Source organism: Palaemon carinicauda, chromosome 18 (assembly GCF_036898095.1).
Source record: "Palaemon carinicauda isolate YSFRI2023 chromosome 18, ASM3689809v2, whole genome shotgun sequence".
Taxonomy (NCBI): Eukaryota; Metazoa; Arthropoda; class Malacostraca; order Decapoda; family Palaemonidae; genus Palaemon; species Palaemon carinicauda.
In genome coordinates, this window is record NC_090742.1 from 81,791,964 (window position 1) to 81,813,465 (window position 21,502).

The 21,502-nt window shown below is 37.7% G+C and overlaps 1 protein-coding gene across 2 annotated transcripts in view; it reads left to right on the forward strand.

Moving 5' to 3' along the window:
* Positions 1 to 21,201, forward strand: part of ZnT77C (Zinc transporter 77C) — a 37,560-nt gene extending 16,359 nt beyond the window's left edge. For both annotated transcript variants that reach the window (XM_068392576.1, XM_068392577.1), the window contains exons 5-10: positions 743 to 916; positions 1,375 to 1,503; positions 10,712 to 10,851; positions 13,873 to 13,971; positions 19,021 to 19,219; positions 20,164 to 21,201. In XM_068392576.1, coding sequence (XP_068248677.1) covers positions 743 to 916; positions 1,375 to 1,503; positions 10,712 to 10,851; positions 13,873 to 13,971; positions 19,021 to 19,219; positions 20,164 to 20,435 — 1,013 coding nt within the window. In that variant the 3' untranslated portion in view covers positions 20,436 to 21,201. The remainder of the gene's footprint in view (positions 1 to 742; positions 917 to 1,374; positions 1,504 to 10,711; positions 10,852 to 13,872; positions 13,972 to 19,020; positions 19,220 to 20,163) is intronic.
* The last annotated feature ends 301 nt before the right edge of the window (positions 21,202 to 21,502 follow it).

Below are 21,502 nucleotides of genomic sequence, written 5' to 3' on the forward strand. Positions count from 1 at the left end.
ATAGAAAGAGTAAATTGACTAGAAAAGGTATTTGGGAGTACTCTCAAGAGATAGACCTCTGACCCAAGATACCGAAAGGCCAAAGTACAGAATCCGAAGGCTATGGTACTAACAAGACCTACATATAGGTCTTGGGTACTAACCAAGACTAGATATCATTGGTTTGATTTCGGAGTGTCCTTCTCCTAGATGAGCTGTTTGACATGAGGTCTCTTCTAGTGACGGAACAGTTACATTACCTACCAACATTCGGTGATGCAAGGTGTGAGGAAAGAGGAGACTATATAAGGAATATGCCAGACTATTTGGTGTAGTTGTAGCCATAGAAAAGTCGTGCCTAGAGAATAACATATCAAAATATTGTAACTGGTCAGTCCTTACAAATCATACATATTAATTCATTCTTTCACAGGCATTTGATTCACATAATTCTCTTTGTTAGGTATTTATGATTATGAGACTTTATCATTCTGTTTACTGTAGAATTTATATACAACTTTGCGGATTATCTATTCAAGCTATATCATTTTGTTTAACTTCAGGATTTTGGCATTCTAAATGTTACCCATACGATATTCACAACTTAATACATAGTGCGCAGCTCATTGAATATCAATTATTTATTAGTGAGTGAAAAAAAAGATAGGCCGCCTTCAAAGAAGATAGAACCAGATAGTGGAAAAAATCAAAATTGTAAACGGTATTTACAAAGACCTTAATAGCATTATTTCACCTTCTGCAGGTTACACACATCACCAGGGATGCTTCCTTGAGATAAGAGGCTCAGGTGGCGTGTGGGTTGGAAAACAGCTGACTCAGGAGGCAGTGCAAACAGGCAGGAGGACTCTTTCTTTGGGGAATCTCAACGCTGGTTCGGCCAAGGAGAGGGTTAAAGAAGTTATGAGAGACATTAGTGGTGAGTATTATTCTACTTTAAAATTGTTGATTGACAGGCTTAGACCACCATGCCGGTATCAAACAGTGGAAGTTGTAAATTGGTAAAATTTTAGTTGGGCAAATACATGATTATGCCAGTAATATTTCTCGTTGCAGGAGACAAAGCAAATTAGGGAAGTTTTAGTCTTAAAGGAAAAGGAACTTAGAATACCGTGGCGCAGCTTAGGCTTACTTGAGCCATTTGTTTTATCATAATAACTATGAGGTAAAAGCAAGAATATTTTGGACAGTAAGATGGAATAAACGAAGCAATAAGTTATTTAAAGTAGACTATAAAGCAAGTAGAGCTAGATTATGTTCCATGTTAGGTAATTTATTGCCCAAATGTCAAATTGAATCTTTCTTGTAAAGATATTATTCTCGGACTTGAAACACACATTAACCTTCAATAATGATTTTCAATATCTTTTTATGCAGGATTAATTCTTGTGGAACTTTGTGCAGCTGTGGTCCATTGGGACAACGGAGAAACAATCGCACTTTACATAGATCCAGCGCTGGCGATTACATCGGCCGCAGTTCTCATGTGGCTTAGTTACCCCTACGGTTAGTTGCACTTTATTCTAGTCCGTTTTTTCTCAAGAAAAACTGACAATGTGTTGTGGCTCCTCTAAGTTTAGGGGAGCACTAGTTTTATAATGGCTGCAAACCCGCATGCAGGCCGGGTCCATCTGTTCCGTTTCTTACAATTACTGAATTTAGTGCCTCTCTTTTCTTTACACTACTATTCCCCTTTGACTCAGGTAGGGTAATCATTTCAATCGTCGGGCTTCCACATAACTGGTATCTTCCTTAATTTTCGTCATATCTATTCTTTTTAAATCTGCCACATATTTCCAGCTTTTTTATTTGTACTACCCAATATATTAATTCTATTGGATCCGAGGACCCAATCCTTAATTTGTAATTATCAATATTTTCAATATGACAATTCCGTGGACAACAATAAAGAGGGAGAAACAATTTATTGTGCAAAATACAAAGTTTACAAAGTACAGCACAACAGGCAACCTGGTCGCGGTATGCGTGTAGGGGTGAGCCCTTTTGAATGGATGACATTGGCTGTGACATTTTACATACCTTTTCTACCCTATTGATTACTAGACAAATGTCATTCATCAGGGCTGATATGGTACTCAGGTAGTATTACAAATTTCAAATACTTACAGTCAATTATATAGATAAAATACATGATGAGTAAGAATTGCCCATTGAAAGATTGCAAATTTTGTCATAAGTACTGTATAATATGGAATTCTAATATATGCTGTTCAATAAGTAATGGTTTGAATGTATACTATACAAAATATGCATTTTATCAGGTTTTTGTCTAGGTACATAGTTGCTAGTAACATGTGTTATTATTGTAGTGTATATAATGAAGAATTTCTAACTGATTTACATAATTAAGTTTATGCACAATATTCTAATATAATTTTGTTACTGAATGAATGACATTACATGAGGGCAACATATGAGATTTTATATAAACGTTATAAATAGATTAGAAACAATTCTAATGCTAACTGGTGACTGCAGGATAGGATGTATTACATTTTGGTTACTGTACAATATATAAATAATTATTCAGCTGAAAGAATTACGTTTAGATGAGGTCAACACAAAATTTTTGTGAGTGTTATTAAAATGAAAACTAAATACAACAGGTTTTATAATGCTACCAGGTAGCTGCAAAATGAGATGTACTGCAATTTAATTCATGTACATATTACAGTATATACAAGTCTATTGACTATCTGGAGCAAGCAAATTTTGGATGAGTAGCAACAACCTTTTTCAGCACACCAGGTTGCAGAAAATGCTTGAGCAGGCCAACCCCACTCAGTCCCCGTGGCCTGTAATGAGTAATTTCTTCACATTCCACGAGATAATGACTGAGAGTGTGCTTCCTTAGCCCGCCACATAGTCTGCAGCATGTTACTGATGGACTGGCAGCTGGCAGCACCTCCCAAAGGTATCGGTTCTGCATCCTTAGTCTGCTATACGTTGTTTGTTCTCTTCTGCTCTCTAGTCCAAGGAGTTTATAATCAGGTGGTTTTCCTTAGTAATTTCAAGATATTTTCTTATTGATGTGTTTGTTTCTTTGAGCATCTCCATTCTCTCATTGTAACTATTCATTATTTCCATTCCGACAGAGTCCTTCAACATATTCGGGGATGATGTCAGTTTGTAGTCTACTCTCTCCTCCCATGCACCTTCTTTAGCGAGCTCATCAGCTCTCTTATTGCCTCTGATTCCAATATGTGAAGGCACCCATATGAATGCAACCATTCTGCCCGCTTGTTTGATCTGTGATAGCAGGTCTATAGCTCTTCTCCCTATGGTGTTTGCTTCAGCTTTTCTTGGAGTTAGAGATTGCAGGGCACTCAGGCTGTCTGTTGCTATTATGGCTTTGTCCTTATTCCTTTTTATAATGTTTATTGCAGCCGTAATACCCAACAGTTCTGACTGTGGTACGGAGCATCCATCTGACGATCGTAGGGACAGAGTGCACCTCGGCTCCATTCTGATACACAGTTACCCCGGTTCCTGCTCTCCCATCTTCCAGAAGTGACCCATCTGTGTAATAATGAACTCGTTACCCTTGAATACTGTCCAGCCTCTGAAAATAATCATTCTTCAACAATGCAGGATTCATTTCTTCCTTTTTCCCTTTTAAAGTTGAAAGCAGTATCTCAGTCTCTGGTATACTCCATGGCGGAATGCTTTTTACATCCATCTTGGTTACGTCTAGATATTCTTTCTTGCTAGAGGCCTCTATTAGTTGTCTTGCTGCGGTAACCCAACCATTCTTTAGTCTTTTAGGGTAGCTGTGAATTAGAGTATCTCTTGTTAATCCATCGACATCTGTCATGATAGACCTATACAACTGGATGATCGCTGTTATTGCTAATCTATGATGCATTGGCTTCAGACATGCCTCATTCCTCAATATTTCTTGCCTGAGACTTTTAGGTGCCCCTAGTATACTTTACTTCTTGCTGCCTTGTTCTGGATGATTTCTAGGATACCAATATAGCTCTTCCTCAGTGGCAGCAACATGCTACTACTGTAATCAATTATTGATCTTATCATAGATGTATAGAGTTGCTTTACCATTGGTACACTTGCACCCACAGAGCCACATGCTACTTTCCAAAGAAGGCGCAACCTCATTGCTGAAGCCTGAACTATTCTCTTAACTTCATACAATTTATGACAACCATGTACTTGTACTGGGCTACCTTCTCTATTCTTTGCCCTTTATGTGCAGTATCAAGGGGTTGCATGTGCCCCTTGCTATCATCTTTGTTTTTTCAAATGATATGACTAATCCTATGCTGTTACATAACGATGTGCAAGCCCTAATTGCCCTTTTTATTCTCTTATCTGTGCTAGCTTGTACCACTATGTCATCTGCATATATGGTTATTATGATTCCTGGTATATTAATTTTCCCAAGTACATTCATTAGAATATTAAAAAGAGTAGGTGATAGAACACCTCCCAGAGGGTTACCCAATTCCATTTTTTCCCATCTTGATTGTACGCCTTCAAAGTAGACACAACTGACTCGATCTGTTAGGTAGTCCATTATGAGCTGTAGGAGTCTTCCATCTATCATTTCTGCTAGCTCAGTCAAAATAATTACAGTGAGCCCTCGTTTATCGCGGTAGAAAGGTTCCAGACCCGACCGCGATAGGTGAAAATCCGTGAAGTAGTGACACCATATTTACGTATTTATTTAACATGTATATTCAGACTTTTAAAACCTTCCCTTGTACTTAGTACTGTTAACAAACTACCCTTTAATGTACAGAACACTTAATGCATGTACTACAGTACCCTAAACTAAAACAGGCACAAATATTAAAGGCGATTTTATATCATGCGTTTCCTAAACACGCCAAAAAGCACGATAAAAAATGGCAACCAATGTTTTGTTTACGTTTATCTCTGATCATAATGAAGAAACAAACGCATTTACACATCTGTGTATAGGTTAGTTTTTGCATCGATTATATTGATTATTCAGTACAGTATGTTGATTTTGTTATTTACCAATGTTTTACTTAATTTTTCTTAGGACTTCCAAATGAAATGTTTTTCTTTATGACGCCGCCTGAAACGACGGCATCATAAAGTACGCTCAGTAAACAACCACGCTCAGTAAACAAACGAAGGCATTTAATGCGCATGATGTAAGTGATAAATAATGATATTACAGTAAAAGCTTTTAGAAAATGTGTTATTACAAATATTATTTACCGTATCTATATAAAATCATACAGTACATACGTAGCAAAGCAGGTAAACAATTTACGAGAGAGAGAGAGAGAGAGAGAGAGAGAGAGAGAGAGAGAGAGAGAAAGAGAGGGAGAGAGAGAGAGAAAGAGAGGGAGAGGGAGAGAGGGAGAGGGAGAGAGAGAGAGAGAGAGTTGTTTTACGTACGTACAGTAAATGTAAATTTTAAACAAAAAAATATGATAGGTTATAACATGTATATTCAGACTTTTAAAACCTTCCCTTTAACTTAATGCATACTAAACTAAAACAGGCACAAATAATAAAATGTTAGAGTATTAAAGTAAAAAATAAAGATTGTTACTGTACTCACCACGAAAGAAGTTGAAGAAAAACTTAAATGATGATGGCGATGAATTTGCTGCACAGTAGAAATGATGATGATGAAGCTGATGATGTCTTCTACTGTGCAGCCAATGATAGTATTTTACGTCTCTTCAGACGGAGGTGTCTTTTCCTGGGACACCTCTTCAACTTCTTCCTGGGACACTTCTTCAATTTCTTCCGAAGGCGTACTAGCAGGAGGAACTGGCTCTCTTTTGCGAGGCTGGAAGAACATTGTGATCGGAAATTGCTGCCGCTGCTTCTTTTTTCGCTCGAAGAGCATCCTGTAGGGAGTCATGTCGTCATCGATCTTGTTGCAGAATTGCATAGACCGAACCATATCCTCGTCCCACTCTTGCGACATTTCTTTCAACTCCTTCGCATGGTTGCAGAACTTGGCAAGCCGTTCTAATGTTAAGCCCGTTTCTTCGACATTTTCTTGGGTCTCTTCCTGCGTTTCACTGTCTTCTTCACTGGCCGATTTCGTCAGGTCTTCTAGGTCTGCGTCAGTTAGCGGCTGGGAATGGCAGTCCAACAACTCGTCGACGTCTTCAGTCGTCATGTCGCCAAACCCGTCACCTCCAATTATCGCAGCCAACTGCACAGATTTGCGTATTGCAGAGTGTTGAATTTCAGGCGGTGTAAATCCCTCGTCATCGTAAACAATCTGGGGCCACAACTTCTTCCAGCTCGCATTAATGGTTGCAGGTTTCATTTCTTGCAGTGCCTTCTGAATGTTCTGCAGGCACGTGGCTATTGTGTACTTCCGCCAGTACGCCTTCAAATTGAAATTTTCATCTTCATCTTCTTGGGCAGCATCCACACTCGCAACGAGGTCCGCCAAGGTATTCTTCGTGTAGAGGGCCTTGAACGCCCTGATAACCCCCTGGTCCATCGGTTGAATTAATGACGTGGTGTTGGGTGGCAGGAACTCAACCTGAATGCCCTCATGCGACAGGTCAGTTGCGTGTCCACCAGCGTTATCCATAAGGAGAAGGATCTTGAATGGCAGGTCCTTCTCTAAGAGATATTTACTGACTTGCGGGATAAAACACTGGTGGAACCAGTTGGAGGTCAGCATCTTCGTAATCCATGCTTTTTGATTATGCATCCAGTACACGGGAAGGAGATTCTTATTTTTATTTTTCAAAGCGCGAGGATTTTTCGACTTGTAAATAAGCCCCGGCTTTAGCAAAAATCCAGCAGCATTGCCACACATCACGAGGGTTACGCGATCTTTGAACGCTTTAAAGCCAGAGGCTTTGGATTCTTCTTTGAACAGGAAAGTTCGCGACGGCATTCTCTTCCAAAAAAAAACGGTCTCATCCATATTAAACACTTGTTCCGGCTTGTATCCACCTTCAGCGATAATGTTCTTGAAAGTCTCGTTCGCGTAAGTTTCAGCAGCGGCAGTGTCAGCGGAAGCAGCCTCGCCATGCAGGGAAACGCTTTTCAGGCCGAAGCGTTTCTGAAACTTTGCGAACCATCCTTTGCTGGCGGAAAAACGTTGTTTCTGAGGCTGGGAATCAGTGGATGTCCCTGGTTGAGGTTCATCTACATCATCTTCTTCTTCAGCTTGGTCGCCATCGTCGTCTTGAGGTTCCTTTGCCGCAAAATTCTCATACAAGCTCAAAGCCTTGGTTCGGATGGTGTTCGTATCCAAGGCTATGTTCTTCTTCCGGCAGTCGGCAATCCACACTGCTAAAGCACCTTCCATGCGTACGATCGTTTTATTACGCGTGGTAACGACTCGCTTCGCTGATCTGCTAAAGGTGATGGTAGCCGTCTTTCTAATGTTCGCCTCGTCCTTCTTGATGTAGCGAACGGTGGATTCGTTCACTCCAAAATGCCGGGCTGCGGCCGCGTAACTTCTGCCTTCTTTTAACATATCAAGAAGCATCACCTTCTCAGCAATCGTCATCATCTTTCGGTAGCGTTTAGGCTCACTACCAGCCTTAGTAGAAGCAGAACGCTTGGGAGCCATTGTACAGTAGGGTTTAACAGAAAGTTCAACAAAAAGTTCAACTTAAAACAGTCACGCACAGCACAGATTAAAGTTCACAATAACGTAGCAACATCTACACAGCGATACAGCAGCAGACAAAGTGGCCGCGAAAAGATGCTGGAGGTTGGAGAAGCGGTCAAAACACCAATCACAGGCTAGATTACAAAACTTGGGTTCTGATTCATCATCTATCAGCACTGGAACCAATCACAATCCGTCTTATATGCTACGTAGTCATTACCAATTCAAAGTACAAGGTACCCTACGTACCGTATACAGTACAGCTTTACGTACGCTATTTTACGCTTGTTTTGTTGTAGGATATGTCTGTCTGTCTGTCTGTCTGTCTGTCTGTCTGTCTCTCTCTCTCTCTCTCTCTCTCTCTCTCTCTCTCTCTCTCTCTCTCTCTCATCACTGTTTTTGTTTCTTGTCCTATTGTGTGTTTTATTGGATCTCTCTCTCTCTCTCTCTCTCTCTCTCTCTCTCTCTCTCTCTCATCACTGTTTTTGTTTCATTTCTCATTCTATGTGTGTCAATCTCTCTCTCTCTCTCTCTCTCTCTCTCTCTCTCTCTCTCTCTCTCTCTCTCGTACGCTTATTTGAGATGTGATTTTTGCAACAAAGAATATTATTGGATGCAGTACTACGTACGTATACATACAAAAGATTCATGGAAAAGATGCACATCCATTACATTTGTAGTACAGTAGTAGCCATCAGCAGCCTTACACCATTCTAATACGGTATGACTGCATCTGATTTGCGTTTCATGTTCGATTTAATTTTACTACGTACTGTATACTGAATTATCGTATGATCACATTCTCTTTTCGTGTTTTATTTCTTTCTGTACTGAATTATATGTCATATGTAATGCAATGAACAATCAGTAAGAGCAGATATTACTAATTACAGTATTAATGGAATTACAGATAATGAAATATTGTATTTAGGGTCTTCATATATCGCGGTATTTTCGAAATTTCCGGAAAATCCGCGATATGTTTATATATATGGGTTATGAAAAAAATCCGCGAAGTGGTGAATCCGCGATGGTCGAACCGCGAAGTAGCGAGGGCTCACTGTATATGGCTAGCCCTATCAAAGGCCCCCTTTGAATCTATGAACACTGTGTATTTTAACCTTAAGGCTGCACTTACTCTATGAATACAGTGGTGTGTGCTCCACCCAGGTATGTAGCTATATAAATTCTTTGACAGCTTTTTCCTAATAAAGAAATTGAGCCTGTTTAGTAACATTCTTTCAAATACCCTGCACAGACATGATGTTAGTGAAATGGGTCGAAATTCACCTGGCTTTTTTGGTTTTGGTACTGGTATTATGAGGGACTTCTTCCATGCTTTGGGTATGGGCTGCCCTGATCATATCATTTTTGTAAAGTTTCAGAACTGGATTTCCACTCACTGTTGTGAGGAACCTGATAGCATTATATGTAATCCCATCTAATCCGGGTGCAGTAGACTTCCCACTCCTTAAAGTTTCCTGCAGCTCTTGTTCTGTGACGGGTTTTTCATCCCACTTCCCTATCTTCTTGAGCGCTTCTCTTAACTTCTTTATTTTCTTCCTTATCCTTTTCTCAACTGCCATTCTAACCTTGATAGGTAATGAATCACTGCTTGCATCAGATGCCCACTTTATCCTAAGTTCATTTGCTCTTTCTCTCGGATTCGGATGTAGTGGTTCTCTGTTTTTCTTCCCTTGGGCTATCCTCACTCGCCTTGCGACCTCACAAGGAGGTGTTTTTTCATTGATGCCTTGCATAAACTTAATCCAGTACTTCTCTCTTGAGTTCTTTTTAACGTCTTGCACTTGTTTCTCTAGTCTTCTATATATTGTTAGGTTTTCTGGGCTGGGTTTATTCATCCACTTCTTCTTTGCCTTGCTATACTGCCTGTTTATTCTCTTCACTGCATCATCTGCATTACACCAGCTTGTTATTGGCTTTTGTGGTTCTCTTCTCTGTTGATGTGGCACTCTAGCACTTCCTCTTTTAGCCTTTTTATAAGATCCTCATTATACTGGTCACAGCTTTTGGCTTCATAGCCATCATGCCAAACATTCATACTTTTTCTGATGCTGTCTTCGCATTTTTTTGGTACTTTGATTTTCTTTCGTGCTGTAATCTTTCTTTTAAAGGTTTTGTTCAGTACAATCTCTGCATAGATGCCAAAGTGGTCTGATGTTAGGGTATCCACTATCTCACAGCTGTGTTGCAGATCTGTATCTCCAACTATACAGATGTAGTCAAGCTTGTTTCCTTTAATATGTGTTGGTTCTACATCATTTAGAATTCTTATATTGTTTCTCTGCTCATGAGGTACTTGTACATATGTATGCCATTTACATTCCTCCTCCCTGTTGCAGAGCCTAATTTTGGATGTACTGCATTAAGATCACCCACTATCAGCAAGGGATTATCTTGTGCTAGTAGGTTATTACTATCAATGTCCAGGGCCTGTGCTGGGGAATATGTATTGGACACGCAGAATAGCTGCTTTCCACCTTCATCATGTATTCCTATGGTAAGGCAGTCTGTGTTTACACCTAATCTCGGGTTTGTGCATTTTTTTTACAGCTAGGTTCTTTCTGTAGTATGTTATTAGCCCTCTACTCATTATTGTTCTGCCATCAGTCTCTTTGGCTACCTGTAATCTCTTCAGACTGGGTAGAATAGTCAACGGGAATGAAATACTGTAAAAGGGCCAGGCCCACCAAGCATATATTTTTACCATTTAAGCGAACATTTAATGCAATTTAGAATTATTAAAAAAGTCTCAATGTTTCTTATTTCTAAAAAAGAGTTTCTAATGTGTGAGAAAGTTATGATATGAAAAATACCCCATTAGTGTCTTTCGTCAGAGGCCCTATTACAAATCTAAGCTGTGAAGCATAGTTTATTTATTATTACGATGGAACGATTGGATTCAAATCATTGACATACTTTAAAAATTCTTTTGCTGTTTGTATAAAAGTCTCCATTAATCATATAAAACAACGACCACGTCTAAGTAGTTGAGGGAAAGATGGCTGAATACTCCATGTAATTCACGTTTCAAAAAACCTACCACCTTCTAAGCTAAAGGTAATTATATATCCACAGGTAGAGAGTGTTGTCAGATCCTGCTCCAAACTATCCCGGGACACATCAACGTGGAAGATTTCAAAAGTAGAATCCTTGATGAATTCCCGGATATTCTGAATGTCCATCATTTGCATATCTGGACATTTACTCCGACTAAAGTAAGTCTGCTTGTTTAATTTAATTTGTTAAATTTGCTTTTTTATGTCTTTATATAAAACCCTCTTCGTCATTTTCGAAAAAATTGTTTCAACTTTCCAAGCAATTATTCATTCATGAGATTTTATTATTATTATTATTATTATTATTATTATTATTATTATTATTATTATTATTATTATTATTATTATTATTATTATCCAAGTTACAACCCTAGTTGGAAAAGCAAGATGCTATAAGCCATAGGGCTCCAATAGGGAAAAATACCCCAGTGAGGAAAGGAAATAAGGAAATAAATAAATGATGAGAAAAAATTAACAATAAATCATTCTAAAAACAGTAACGTCAAAATAGATATGTCATATATAAACTATTAACAACGTCAAAAACAGATATGTCATATATAAACTATAAAAAGAGTCATGTCAGCCTGGTCAACATAAAAACATTTCCTCCAACTCTGAACTTTTGAAGTTCTACTGATTCAACTACCCGATTAGGAAGATTATTCCACAACTTTATAACAGCTGGAATAAAACTTCTAGAATACTGTGTAGTAATGAGCCTCATGATGGAGAAGGCCCGGTTATAAGAATTAACTGCCTGCCTAGTATTACGAATAGGATAGAATTGTCCTGGGAGATCTGAATGTAAAGGATGGTCAGAATTATGAAAAATCTTATGCAACATGCATAATGAACTAATTGAACGACGGTACCAAAAATTAATATCTAGATCAGGAATAAGAAAGATAATAGACTAAATTTCTGTCCAACAAATTAAGATGAGAATCAGCAGCTGAACACCAGACAGGAGAACAATACTGAAAACAAAGTAAAATGAAAGAATTAAAACACTTCTTCAGAATACAGTAGATTGATCACCGAAAATGTTGTAAGACTTTCTCAATAAGCCAATTTTTTGTGCAATTGAAGAAGACACAGACCTAATGTGTTTCTCAAAAGTAAATTTTCTGTCGAGAATCACACCTAAAATTTTAAAAGTCATACAAATTTAAAGAAACATTATCAATACTGAGATCCGGATGTAGAGGAGCCACCGTCCTTGACCTACTTACAATCATACTTTGAATTTTGTTAGGATTCAACTTCATACCCCATAATTTGCACCATGCACTAATTTTTGCTAAATCTCTACTAAGGGATTCACCAACCCCAGATCTACATTCAGTGGATGGAATTGATGCAAAGAGAGTAGCATCATCTTCATATGCAACAAGCTCGTTTTCTAGGCCAAACCACATATCATGTGTATATAGTATGAAAAGTAATGGGCCAAGAACACTACCCTGTGGAACACCGGATATCACATTCCTATCCTCACAATGGCGTCCATCAACATCTCTTTGAGATCTACTACTTAAAAAATCAATAATAATGCTAAGAAACGATCCACCAACTCCCACCTGTTTGAGTTTGAAAACAAGGGCCTCATGCTTAACACGGTCAAAGGCAGCACTGAAATCAAGGCCAATCATACGAACTTCCTGACCACAATCAAGGGATTTCTGTACAGCATTGGAGATTGTAAGAAGGGCATCACATGCTCTAAGGCCTTTACGAAAACCAAATTGCAAACTAGGGAATAGATGATTACCTTCAGCAAACCTATTAAGACGTTTTGCCAGAAGACGTTCTAAAATTTTAGATAATATGGGAGTTATGGAAATTGGGCGGTAATCAGTGGGACTTGAGCTACCACAAACACATTTACATAGATGACTAACATTACCAATTCTCCAACAATTATTATTATTATTATTATTATTATTATTATTATTATTATTATTATTATTATTATTACTTGCTAAGCTACAACCCTAGTTGGAGAAGCAAGATGCTATAATCCAAAGGGCTCCAACAGGGACAATAGCCCAGTGAGGAAAGGTAATAAGGAAAAATTACAAGAGAAGTTTAGGAACATTAGTAACATTAAAAATAAATCTTTCATATATAAACTAAAAACTTCAAAATAAGAGGATAAAAACTTCAAAATAACGAGAGGAAAAAGAGAAACGATAGAATAGAGTGCCCGGGTGTACCCTCAAGCAAGAGATTTCTAACCCAAGACAGTGGAAAAGCATGGTACAGAGGCTATGGCACTACCGAAGAATAGAGAGAACCATGGTTTGATTTTGGAATGATGGTTTCAACTATCCATGCAATTGGTCACTTAAGAGAACCTTGCTGCTAGGACGTTTTCATCTTTTCGTGCAATTGATTATTCATGAGAACCTTGCTGCTATGATGGTTTCAACTTTCCGTGCTGTTAGTCTTTCATGATAATTTTGCTGCTATGGCGGTTTAAACATTCCGTGCTGTTGGCATTCCTGAGAATTCTGCTGCGATGTCGGCATTAGTTGCATTACAGTTATCAATGATAGAATATTCAAAGTTAGTCTGTGCTTCAGAGGCACTTCATCAATTCAAATTTCGGGTTTAATGCCTCTTTTCTTTACATTGAATATCTACATTAATTTCACCAAGAGTCACTACTGTCATAATAAATGTGGTAATTCAAATAGTTCTTTATACGACTTTTTTTAAGGAATCCTATGGTGTTAGCTAGAAAATAAAAGAATCCTATAACCCTCCTAAATAAACGGACAAATTTCTTCAGAATTGGACAACCTCAGCCATTTTCTTTAGTATTTTTTTCAGGAATGTAATTAACTGATGACAAAATAAACCATGTTTACTGAATCTTCACATTAATCATGATAAAATGATCATCTTTAAAAGACATGTTTGTAATCAGTCATTTCGTCAAAAGAACGACAGTTTTCCCCTAACCGTTTCCATTCCTTTGTCGGAACGCTTCTTAACACAATGCACTGCCCGTTCTACATTACTCATGATTAGAATAAACTATAAGGATAATCCTTACCTTTGTATTTACACAAGTTTTAGTGACCTTCTTACTGTTTATGATTCAACAATATTTCTATCCAACCGAAATGTTAAATGTAAGTTATAACTTTACATATTTTTTTTTTTATTTAGGTTGTTGCAACAGCTCATGTTGTGTTCCTGAACAAAAGAGTCTACCTGACAACGCACACAGCTTTGAGAGATTTCTTTCTAGACGAAGGTGTTACCCAGGTAAGTTGTAACGTCGATGGTTTTTACAGTATAATCGTGCATACAAACACCGGAAAATTGCAAAATATTTTTATTTGTAAATTTGCCATATCACTACCATGAATTTCAATGAACAGATTTGATAAACATGTCTAAGATTGTGGCTGCAGTACTCTTGGACATCATAAATCAATCTCTTTAACTTTTCAAAATGGATTGATATTTGTATTGTGAGAAAAAACCGGTGTATTCTCATCTCATAACTATTGAGTGTTCATAGTATACCATTTCCTCTACAACTCTCTAATATTCTATTATCTCCTTTACACCGTTTTCTGTTGATGGCACTAAATCTGTAATCTTTCCACAATCCTTTGGAGTTCCTCAAGGTTCTATAAATTTTATCTCCTTTAGCAATGACCTTAACCCGTCTGTTGTCGATGATTCAACCTTTCACGTCATTGGCCGTTCTTCACTTTTCTACTCTGTTCTTTCAAGCATGCGTGAATAAGTATCCTTTAACTTTGTTGAGTCTAATGCCTCCATGGCACTGGTACTAACAATTTCTTTTTCTGCTTTCTGATCCAATTCTTACATTTCATATATATATATATATATATATATATATATATATATATATATATATATATATATATATACATATATATATATATATATATATACACTGTATATATATATATATATATATATATACACTGTATATATATATATATATATATATATATATATATATATATATATATATATATACATGTATATATATATATATATATATATATATATATATATTGTTTATACATATATGTGTGTGTTTGTGTGTATATGTATGTATATATGTATGCATATATACGTACAGTATATAATATATATATATATATATATATATATATATATATATATGTATATATATATGTATAATATATATATATATATATATATATATATATATACATATATATATATATATATATATATATATATATATATATATCATAAATATACAGTGATACCTCTGGATACGAAAGTTTCTGCTTACGAAAAATTCAGGATACGAAAAGCGATTCGAAGATTTTTATGCCCCCAGTATACGAATAAAATTTCAGGATACGAAAATCTTACGAGATCCCAACTTGTCGCCGAGAGTAATTTTAAAAAGCGCGCGCCGCCAGACTTTGAACTTGGGTAGACTCACTTACAGCCTCCCGCTCACCCATTGGTTATCTCCCAACTCAGATGCTAGCTGACGCCATAAGATCCTGCTTTCCTATTGGTCGGCAACTATCCCAGCTTGCTTACGCACGGGCGTTCGTCTCTCTCTCTCTCTTTTCGTTCCGACCGCGGTATCGTTAACAGACATTGTGTGCTTTCGCTTGTTTGACCTAGTGTTAAATACAGTACATTCGTACGCCACGTGTTATCGTTATTAAACATTCGTTACTGTGCACTGTACTGTATTAGTGTTTACTATACATAGTACTGTATATAACGTACGTAGTGTATTATATTACGTATTACTGTAGCCATGGGTCCCAAGAATGTTGCCGAAGGAAAGAAGAAGATGACGATGCTCTCGGTGGAGACGAAACTTGAAATCGTAAAAAAGTACGAGTCTGGCATGCTTTTAAGTGCGATCGCCAAGGAGTATGGCCGGAATCCATCTACGATACGCACCATCCTGAAGCATAAGGCGGCCATCAAAGCAGCGGCACCTTCTAAGGGCGTCACTATTTTCTCCAACAAGAGAACCCACGTGCATGACGAGATGGAGAGGCTGCTTCTTGTGTGGATCAAAGACAAAGAGATCTCAGGAGACACCATCACTGAGACTACAATTTGCCAGAAGGCCTCCGCCATTTTTGGTGATCTCGTGCGTTCTCAGGCCGAAGAAGGGGCAGGAGAAGGAACATCCCAGCAGGAACCCCCAGAGTTCAAGGCTTCTCGGGGATGGTTCGAGAAATTCAAGAAAAGGACTGGCATTCATTCAGTGGTACGGCATGGGGAGGCAGCTAGCTCGGACACGAAGGCCGCCGAAGCCTTTGTTAAAACCTTCGACGAGTTGACTCTGCAGGAAGGCTGCAGTTCACAGCAAGTTTTCAATTGCAACGAAACTGGGCTTTTCTGGAAGAAAATTCCTCGTCGGACGTTCATCACGGCGGAGGAGAAGAGGCTACCCGGACATAAGCCTATGAAGGACAGGCTTACCCTTGCTTTTTGTGCAAACGCCAGTGGGGACTACAAGATAAAGCCCCTGCTGGTGTACCATTCTGAAAACCCCCGAGCCTTCAAAGCCCACAAAGTCATCAAGGAGAACCTTCCCGTGATGTGGAGGGCGAATGCTAAAGCCTGGGTAACGAGGCAACTTTTCATTGATTGGGTGAATGTCTTCTTCGGTCCGACTGTCCGAAAATATTTGGAAGAAAAGGGCCTCCCTATGAAATGTCTGCTGGTGTTGGACAATGCTCCAGCTCACCCTCCTGGCCTCGAGGAATATCTTCTGGCCGAGTATTCCTTCATAAAGGTCCTGTATCTACCGTCTAACACCACCCCTCTCCTCCAGCCCATGGACCAGCAAGTTATTTCAAATTTTAAAAAATTGTACACGAAGCATCTCTTCCAGAGATGTTTCCAAGTCACAGAGAGTACAAACCTGACTCTGCGTGAATTCTGGAAAGATCACTTTAATATTGTGATATGCCTCAAACTCATCAATCTCGCTTGGCAGGAAGTTTCGAGGCGTACCCTGAACTCATCTTGGAGGAAGCTGTGGCATGATGCTGTCTCTGCACGAGACTTCGAGGGGTTCGGGAAGCCTGGAGGCGAAGCCGAGATCGTTGACGATCCTGAACTCATTCAGCAGTCTGAAGTGGCTGACATCGTACATCTTGGTACGTCCATGGGGCTGGAAGTTAGCGCCGAGGATATAGATGAACTTATCGAGGAGCACCACGAGGAGTTGACGACGGACGACCTGAAGGAGTTGGAGACGATGCAAATGAGTGTTGTTCAAGAGCAGTTCTCTAGCGGTGATGAGGAGGATGTTACACCTTTGAAAACGGCAGACATTAAGGAAATTCTCGCATGTTTCCATAAAATGGCAGACTACGTCGAAAAGGAACATCCAGAAAAAGTTTATACCAACCGTGGGCTTCAACACTGCAATGACGTTTGCCTAACGCATTTTAGAAATGTGTTGAAAAGTAGGCAGAAACAAGCTTCAATGGATAGTTTCTTATTAAAGAGGCCAGCGGTATTAGTAGGCCAAGACGAAGGTGGAAGTGAAGAAGAGAAACAGAAAAGAGGAAGTGATGAAGAATTAGAAGGTGAAAGTAAAGAAAAGAAACGGAAAAAAGAAAATGATGAAGAAGTAGAAGAAATTTAGAAAATATGAAAAACGTAAAGTTATAAAAAAGCAAAAAAAGAAAATTCAATTTTAAGTTTTATGTTACCGTTAAGTGTTAAAGTAATTTTTTCTTTCATTTTATAGTTTTCCATACATAATGTTAAGTGTTAATTATTTCTGCCATTTTTTTATTTCGTAAAGTTTAAGTGTTAATGTGTTAAGTGTGTAAATTACTGTACGTAGTCTGTCACTTGTTACGTTTTCTGCCTTATGCCATCCTCCTCTGCCGCGACTTCGCTATCGGACATCGTCTCAATCAAAAGGTAAGTTTCAACTTTTTTGTTACACTAATTAACTGTAACCTTTTTTTCAGGGTATCAATCCTTAATTTAGGTAACAATACACCTTCACTGATCCAAATGCTTTACATACAGTACCGTAACTTTTATACAGTAGTAAAGAAAACAGACCGTTTTCTTAGGGCTTGGAGGGGATAACTAGGCTATAACTACATTATTGAATAATCTCATGGTGGTTTTTGGAATGGATTAGGCTGTTTTTAACGGTTGGGTTAATAATTGAGTGATAGAAATGGCTGCATTGCATGTTTATTACTACAGTTTAGCGTGTTTATGAAAGAAAAGGTGTCTTTTCGTAAGGCTTGGAATGGATTAGGCTATTTACATGTAAAACGCGACTCAGGATATGAAAAAATCAGGATACGAAACCTTATCCTGAACGGATTACTTTCGTATCCTGAGGCATCACTGTATATATATATATATATATATATATATATATATATATATATATATATATATATATATATATATAATGTGTGTGTATCAGCCGTTGATAGTCCAATGTAGGACAAGGCCCCAGTCATGATTTTTCACTCCCGTTTATTTGAAGTCTTTCTAATTCAGTCTATACCCGCAAATTTTCTTAGCTCGTCAATCCGATTCTGTATGTATAAATGTTTATATATTTATACATACATATATACATATACTTTACATATGCTGTATTGAATGGGATTTATGAGTTAGGGCATTATGGCCAAGCTGTAGGGTCGGGGGGCCATTCAGTGTTAAGGTAAAAGTTAAAAGAGACAGGACAGCAAGGTTTTATCTATAAAACTTGACCTATATAATACAACGTTGGGGCAAGGGAGACCATTCGGGGCTGAGGTGAAATTTGGCGCTGTAACGGGCCAAATGCCTTTAAAATATGGTTACAGTACACCATGGGAGGTGACCTGACAGTATTACACGCTTCCCCCACACCCTAACCCAGTGCCTTTCTTCTGAAACGCAATTAAACTCGTTCTGGTTTTGGCTACGTAATGCAGTAACCATGATAAAAAATGCAATAGGTTAGCTTCGAGTTACTGTGACAGGTTGGAACATTATGAGCAAATCTACTTTTGCACTAACTTTAGGCATCTGGAAATTTTCAAGAAAATGATGAGACTGCAACTTGTTTCATTGCAGGCAACATCTATACGCCTACTGTGGTGATGGATTGTGAGGGCAATAATAATAGTATTCTGTGATGACCATTACTATATCAAGAAAATGAAACTGCACAATACTTCCTACACGCAGGTAACATCTACAGGCCTACTGTAGTGATGAATTGTGGGGCTTCAACAAAAAATAATATCATGTGATGACCACCATAACTATATCAATAACGCGTATTGACAGGTGACTCTCCAACCCGAGTTTGCCGTCACGGACGACCCATCCAAAGAGAGCAACGTTTGCCTCCTCCGATGCAAAACCGATCACTGTCATGAAAAGGAATGTTGCAGAGGTTGCACGTCCGAGGTAACGCCTTTATCTGCAGTTATAATAGGAGAAGAGGAAGACGATGACGGAGGGAAGGAAGGAACTGATGATGGACGTGAGTAATATAGTAAGATATATATATATATATATATATATATATATATATATATATATATATATGTGTGTGTGTGTGTGTGTGTGTGTGTATGTGTGTATATGTATATATAAATAAATATATACCTATATATATATATATATATATATATATATGTGTGTGTGTGTGTGTGTGTGTGTGTGTTTATACTTAACCTCATGATATGAAGAATGGTTTCGGAAAGACTGATAAAATTAACCAGAGACTATTTAGCAGAAGGAATGTAATGGAACGCTAATAAATACATAATCAAATGTCGACCACGAAAAAAACATATCATGTGTGATATTTCTGCTAAGTGATATGGCTGCATCAAATAAGAACATGAGGTTCTTCCTAAATACGTGGTATATTTGATCGGGCAATTCTCAAATTAATAGTGTCACTCCCTAATAAATATAACAGAAATCATGGGAGTAAATATATTTGTAGTATTCTAGTTTAGACTTAATTAAACACCAATGTAAACCCTCCCTATCTTAGTGTAAAGTAATCTAATATTTTTAAAACGAGGAATCCCTTATTTTCAGTTCATACTATTTTTTTTTCCTCTAAGATGATCTAAACTCAACCCTTAAAAAGGTTTTGCGCATGTTTTATTCACTATCATGCTTAATAAAAGTTCTACCCACACATTTCCCATCTATACATAAAAACAATAAATTCAGACAATCAAAGTTCTCTTGCTTGAGGGTACACTCAGGCACATTATTCCATCTGTGTAATTATTTTCTCTCCTCACTTGGTTATTTTTCCTACTGGAACCCTTGGGCTTATAGCATCCCGCTTTACCAACTAGGGTTGTAGCTTACCTATTATTATTATTATTATTATTATTATTATTATTATTATTATTATAATAATAATAATAATAATAATAATAAAGATTTTGCTTTTCCTTCCAGAACCTGGAAAACCAACCCTGGCTTCCAGGACAGAGGCAGTCCCTTGTGCCCATGGGAAAACCGTCTGCCTCACTTTCAAGTTCTCCAAGCTTCCCGTCGCAGGACTACAAAAAGACCAAGACCTGACCACGCTTTCTGGAGTGAAAGAGCTCGAGCCAGTTCACAAACCCCAGGGTCATCAGCACGATGGACAGGACACTGACCGGACGTCCGAAAAATGTGGTTGTGATGGAGCCAAGAAGAAGAAGAAGACTGTCGAAATCAAAGAGTAATTATAGTACTGTCGATAGTCGGCCTACTGTCAATTTTAATTAATTCAGATTTAACGGCTATGCACAATTGACGTACGTAACACAAGTGACAATAAATTCAAACCAACAATTAGAAAACAAGGAAGAGTGATAAAAACAGAACAAAGGAAGAACGTATGTTTAGGAAACAGTCTTGAATCAATTTTTTAAATACAAGAAAGAAAGGCATGAAGAAAGCTGAAAAAGAATGGTAAGATAATTGATAAGTGAAAAAGAGGAAAAATTCGAGAGTATCAACATCATCAGCTCGGACTGATAAAGGAACACAAAAAAGCGAGACGAGTGATACATGTGTAATAAAAATTCATGAGAGTTTTAATCACTGTCATCTGCTGGATGTGCATAATCAGACTTCACGAGTGCAAAAAAATGAAACTGACTCATATAGAGATAATGGATTACGTACGTGCGAGATGTGTTCCTGGAATTCATTTACCAGGGAATTTTGAATAATCAGAATTAGCCTAAGACTGTAATAAAATCAATATTTTGAAAATTTCCCTATAAAATATATTCAAAGAAATGTATGTGACTTTTTCAGTTATGATGCAATGAATTTTTTATTTATTTCTAATCAGCACATCGTAATACTGTATCTATTTTAGGCAAAGAAGATAAGGCTCTGTGAAATGGAGGTCAAATTCCTGATGTTTAGTAATATCTACGTATTACTATTCCGACCAGCATCCCATTTCGCATAAAATATATGTTTTGTAAATAAATTGGTTGATTTAAATTGAAAATTGTTTGAATATCACGAAAAAAAACTTATAATTTCTATTAATTCGACTCCTGGTCCAGGTAGAAACACTTATGAAATAAGGTCGAGTGAATTCAATATTAAGAGCAGTTTCTGGTTTAATTTTCAAAGCAATTAAAGTCATCTGCGTTAGGGACAAAATTCTCTCCCATAAGCACAGAAACAAACACACATATACAATATATACAAATATCACAAATTTTAAGTAATTTGTATCTCTCCTAACAGTACTTACCTTGAACTACTTTCTTAGGAGTATCTGGGATTC